We start from the raw sequence: 6,028 nt of genomic DNA, 5'->3' as shown, positions 1-6,028 counted from the left end.
TTAAACAAGTTGTGTTCAAATTAACGATTTTAAATGTGTTTAGAATAAGGTTGATGTTTTTGACAAGATTAAAAATATATTGGTTGTGTTTGATTTCATGATTTCCGAGGCAAAATTTATTTGTTTAAAGGTTAATGCAAACAGTCTCTATTATCATGAAACTAGAAGCTTCACTTTTGACATAATTGATAAACTAAAAAGGCCCATAACTTACTTTTATGACAGGCATAAGAGTGCTTAGGTTTTCGCCCGTGGAAATAGAGGGGACAATCATACTGGGTTGACGAGTTTAAGTTGACGGGTTCAATTTGTTCAAACTGAACACAAACCTTATTTTTACTTGTCAAAAACATTGGCATGTACTCGGACTCACTTAAAATCATGTAGCACGAACTTGACTTGATTAACTCCATTATCTAAAATGTTTGACAGAATAACGAATAGTAACCAAGCTGTAAATGTGTCAACTGGGTGGTGTGTTGCAAAGCCGGAATACTGGTTGACTTTGTTTGGTTTAACAAGTTGGCTGGATTTGTTTAATAAATTGGACTAAACGAGTCAACCGAATAAGACCTAATTATTTTCATGTTGTGTCGGAAATTGCTACCCATATGTGGAAAGTTGTCCCATATCTTATTTCCGTTCATGAGATTGAAAGTTTAAATTCTGTAAAGTGCAGGTACAGTAATTAGGACAAGGTTAGTTTGTCGTTAAAAAAATGTGAAAAACTTTGTTGGAAGTATTGTTGCCCGTATACTCATCAAGCACGTGTGAGCTCCTTCTATAGGGATGCAATTTGTCGAATACTAGTTTTATTTAGGGGGGGGGGGGGGTGGTCACTAGTGATAGAATTCTATCACTCATAAGCACCAATCAAGTTCCGCCATGTCGTCAACCATTTTTCCATCACTCACAACATTTTTTAGTGGGGGTGGTCATCACTCACCACCACACCCAACAATTTTCCCCTAACCAACAATTACCCTCACAAAAAAAGTATCACGTCCGTGAAGAAAATAACGGAAATCAATTTTCGTGGAAGATTAACGCGTTATAGTTTGGACCGGCGGTGGGAAATAACGAGTTATACATTGTCCGTGATAATATCACGGAACCGCCCCGTGTACTCTTATGGTCATTAAGAGGTTCAAGTCATCTAATGGTTCATTAGTGACCTAGTAGTCAGTGGTGTGATGCTTACCCATACAAAACAGCGCGAGTATAAATTCCTGCAAAATACAATGTTAGGTGGTATTATGCTTATAAAAATTTGTTAAAAAAGTCTAATAGTCGGGTTTTTGGGTTTCATTTCAAAGTCTTTTCTGGTTTTGGTCCAATACACTCCTAACTCCTAAGTTAGATGTTAGAATCAAATCACTTATAATGGGCCAAGATGTTTGGGTTGGGCTTGTAAGATTAGTGGGACATGTGGCCTACTGCCGACATAAACGATGGCCCACTGATATCCATTTTCATGTGAATGTGAGTGTTCCACACTTCCACTTGTAACTCCAGACAATTATGACTTCTAATTATGGCAAGAAAGAAAAAAAAAAACGTGATGACTCATGAATGTGAAACTTGTATTCCTTTTGATTGGTTGTCTCAAAATAAATAATCCAAATTTATACACAAATTAAAAAAATAAAAATATTCGGTTTAAAATTCTTGCGATTAATGTTAAGATGTAGTAAACACTTGCATAGAAATATAAGTTTTATAAAAGTTATTTTTATAAGTTGGTTATATATTTTAAATGACTATATATAGGGTGCCAAGAGGCCCAAGACATCCTCTTCCGTCTTCAAAGCAAAAAGAAAAAAGATAAAAAAATAGCAAAAAGATAAAAAAAATGGGTGAGATATGACATAAGGAAAGTATTCGATCTTGTTTTGGTAATTCGAAAAGATGGTAGGATCAATCATGATTATCATTTTTTATCCTTCTAATTTTGAAAATATATAGGATTTATCTTGTTTTATCTAAATTCGTTTAGATCTTGTAGGAATTATCCTTTTGTCATTATTATCTACAAAATTGATATTTTTCGAAATTTGATTCTCTTTTCAAATGAACGAATGAAATTAATCCTCGTTTGGATTTAATTCTATCAAAATTTGATTCTCTTTTAAAATGAGCGAATGAAATTAATCATCATCTAGTCGTCTAGATTTAATTCTTAAAGTAAGTGGACGGATTGGATGGTTTCAGGCAGGGGCGGATGTATATGAAACCAAGGGGTAGCCTCCGCTACCGCTTGGTCAGAAAATTTTTGACGTTTTTAGTGTAAATTTTGGAAAAATTTGACGTTTTTTCGATTTCGTTACCGCCTATTTATAAAACGTTCCCGCTTGGTCGGAATCCTAGATCCGCCACTGGTTTCAGGTGATATTAAAACGGGTTTGAGTCAATACGAGAAAAAAATATATACTTTATGATTTTAGATAGTTGCAAAAAGCATCATACCAATCAGGTCCTAAGAACCAGGTCTAGTGGTAAATTGATCTGCATTCTTTAGTGGAGACACAGATTCTAGGGGTGAGCAAAAAAACCGAAATAACCGAACCGTAATCGAATAACCGAAATAACCGAATCGAAAAAAACCGAACCGAAACAAAAACCATCGGTTCGGTTTTCGGATTTTTAATGACCGAAAATTTCGGTTCGGTTTTCGGATAAACATTTTCAATAACCGAAAAAAACCGAACCGAACCGATAAGTTACAATCCATATATTTTTATGTTTAAGTTTAAATTGTTTATGTGTTTAACCCAAATTACCCAATGCTAGTAGAAAATATTAATTCTATTTTTGAATGTTAAGTATTTATAATAAAAACATTACATGTTTATTTATAATTGAAATGATTTATTTGTTACCTATAAAAAATAACAAAATTTAATATAAAAAATTAAATGATCATCAAATTATTATAAAAGAAAATATCTTAATAAAAACTTTGAAAAATATAAAAATAGATTAGAAGGTTAGGTTTATGTAAACAATTTTAATTAAAGAGTTTAACTATAATAACTTAAATGTAAACATATAAAAAGATTGTTATAATATAAATTATACTTATTATGTTTTGAATCTTACATAATTTTGTTCCAAAAACCGAAATAACCGAAAAACCAAACCGACGTAAAAACCGAAAAACCGAAAAACCGAAACCGAACGGTTTTTAAAAACCAAAAACCGACATATCGGTTTCGGTTTTGATTTTGCCCAAAAACCGAACCGAACTGTGCACACCCCTAACAGATTCAATTCTTACTTGGGCCATTTTCGAGGGACATCTGGGTGATGGAACGAATCAGGGCTTTAATCCCGGGTTCGAACCTGACGGGGACGAAGGTTTACGGATTTCATCCGGTTCCCGCGCATCGCCGGGGGAGGGGGGGGGGTCTCATGGCGGTCGAGGAGTCGACCTTAGACATAGCCCCAAACAGGGTGGGTTTACACGTGGGATTCATTGGTGTTCAAAAAAAGCATCATACCAATCAGAATTTGGCTAAGAAAGATATGATCATAAAAAGGAATTTTCACACAAAGCTCAAAAATAAATGTGTGTTAATTTCTAAATCCTCGTTTAAATATATGTATTATGTCTAGTTTTACTCATGGTATTAGGATAGTCTCACTAAAGCATTTAATACCCTATTTGTCACGTTAAAATAAATCAAAACCAATATCTATTTAAAATGTTATCTAGCTTTAATAAAATATATCCACTTATTCTTTTCTTCGACCAATCATAAAATTTACATGTAGGTTACGGCAATAAAGGGTTTCTCAAACTAAAAAAAGCAATGACTAACCATACTTCCACTAAGTCATGCCTTTTGTACATTTTAGTGAAAAAAAAAAAGCCAATAACATCCGTTTCTTTATCATCATTTACAACCTAAAGCTAAATTAACAAATAAAAGAACTACTAAATGGATTACTTGTGTATCCAAACATGAAAATTCGAATTTTCAAAATATGAATGTGACACCTGATACCTAATGATGACGTTTTAACCAACAGATTTATCTTTTTACGCGGACGTATGTTAGTTTTTGATGATAAACTTGTCACAAAACGTCAATATGTCATGTCAATTTGTTGTTAAAATGGACCCATTGGACCCATTTTATATGTGATAGGTTTATGGATAAGATGAACTTCATGTTAATTTGAAGTTTTTTTGAAGTGGCTTGAACAATAATTTGCAAATTAGGGAAACTAAATTCTAATAAAAATAACACAAAAGATAACCCAAATGCCATTTGTTTGGAATCATGTCTTAGGAAATATAAACCGCTACAAAATGTTTGCAGTCTTGCAAACACTGAGCTGCCACTAAAACAACAACAATAACAACAACAACCATACCCAGTAAATCTCATAACCAACTATATGTTCTACAATAACTTGAACATTAACAAAATAGAAGACGCTAAACCGGAACACCATGAGCCATTTCTGATCTTTTCATGCCTGAATCCGGACAAATGGCCATTCTTTCCGAGACATCTGAAAGACATTTAAGGTTGCAATTGATTAAGGCTCTAACAAAGTAGCATGTTTCTTCCATAGTGTTGCCATCGGGTATGTCCACCACAAATGACTCCACAACTAACGTCCCAGATCCTTCGCTTACCTCTGGATGAACGGTTAGGATTGACGAATAGTTCTGAAAGATAAAAAATTGAGATAAAGAAGTTGGTTAACACTAAAGTTGTTAAAAACAGCCATATCGTTAGATCCCTCTTCGAGGGGTGATGGTAGAATTGGTTACCTGGCTCAGTGGTTGGACCATTACACTTTTCTTGTGAAACTATTATTATTAATATTTTTTTTTTGCACCACAAATTTTTTAACACCTTAATTCCACCTTTATTTTGCACTTGCAATGATTTGAACCCACAACCTCACATTTGTAAAGGAGGACACCATACCACCAGACCATCAGGTCATGGGTTCAATGAATCCGGATCTACCAGTGAACCAGTAGTGCGAACTGCGAGCGGTTAATTTTGAAAAGTTGTAATTACCTTTAGCCTATGGTCACCACCAACAATTTTGATGCCAAGTATGTGCTCCTTGTCATCAAGAAGTTCCAACCTCTCTGTGCTGGTAGTGGCTGGAAGCCCTGACTTGACATTCACCTCTCTAACACTTCCAATATTAATCTCCCCATGCATAGTGCACCTACTAACAAAGGGCTTGTACTTCTGAGGTTCATCAAATCTCCTTACTAATGACCACACCTACACAAATTTGCGTAGTAAATTCATTCAAACAACAATAATCACTTAGCAAATACTTAATTAATTCAGAGTTGATAGAGAATTACGATATCAACGGGAGCTTTGATGTGTCTAACGACGACAGAAGCGCACTGTTTATGTCCAAGAGTATGCCTGTGGTGTCTTCTTATATAGTGAGCTGCATCCATTCTTCATCAGTTTCTTCGATCTCGATTTAAATCGTGTAATATGAAGGAAACATCTGGCTGTATGGTTCAAAAAGTTACGAAGATTAACAACTAGAATTTTTTTTTGGTTGTTTAAAGGTGAAGATGGGGAATTTGTGATGAAAATAGTGAATACTAATAGTGTGTGTGTGGTGTGGTTATGAATTATTGGAATCACTAAATCCACTACCGACAAAGAAAGAATTATAAAGTGGCTCCATCCAAATGGTGCCACTATCATCAATTGGGCTATTGTATCCGTCACTCCAATTATCATTATCAATAGAAATATTTGGAAACGAGTACAAGTTAAAGAAATTTTATTGCATTATTATTATTATATCGATAAATTTATTATTTATTAATTTAAAGTAGTTTTACTCATGAACTTTAAATTTCCAAGTCTAATGTACATTCACTCAGTAATTGAATTTGTCAAGTTCATTGTTTTTAAATACAAAAGTTAATTTATGATACCAAAAAATAAATTATTAAACAAGTTTCAATGCACTCAATCTAGATTTGAAATTCAACAAAAGACAAGTGGCTATAGATTCATTTTGT

At 33.9% G+C, this 6,028-nt stretch overlaps 1 protein-coding gene across 1 annotated transcript; it reads right to left on the bottom strand.

The window, feature by feature from the left end:
* Window positions 1-4,259: 4,259 nt before the first annotated feature.
* On the bottom strand, window positions 4,260-5,694 carry LOC110937569 (abscisic acid receptor PYL9). The gene is made up of 3 exons (XM_022180006.2): window positions 5,345-5,694; window positions 5,043-5,258; window positions 4,260-4,681 (listed from the first exon to the last, which is right to left on the bottom strand). Exons 1-3 carry the CDS (start codon window positions 5,444-5,446, stop codon window positions 4,445-4,447), a joined length of 555 nt encoding a protein of 184 aa, XP_022035698.1. The 5' UTR covers window positions 5,447-5,694; the 3' UTR covers window positions 4,260-4,444.
* Window positions 5,695-6,028: the final 334 nt, after the last annotated feature.

The sequence above is a fragment of the Helianthus annuus genome, chromosome 4, assembly GCF_002127325.2.
Source record: "Helianthus annuus cultivar XRQ/B chromosome 4, HanXRQr2.0-SUNRISE, whole genome shotgun sequence".
NCBI lineage: Eukaryota > Viridiplantae > Streptophyta > Magnoliopsida > Asterales > Asteraceae > Helianthus > Helianthus annuus.
Note: the sequence above shows the minus strand (reverse complement) of the source record. Positions and strands in the feature narration are given on the sequence as shown.

Coding starts and splice junctions, on each gene's coding strand:
- LOC110937569 (XM_022180006.2), bottom strand. CDS start 5,446: ATGGATGCAGCTCACTATATAAGAAGACACCACAGGCATACTCTTGGA. Junction 5,259..5,344: donor TCAAAGCTCCCGTTGATATC/GTAATTCTCTAT, acceptor AAATTTGTGTAG/GTGTGGTCATTAGTAAGGAG. Junction 4,682..5,042: donor GTGGTGACCATAGGCTAAAG/GTAATTACAACT, acceptor TTTATCTTTCAG/AACTATTCGTCAATCCTAAC.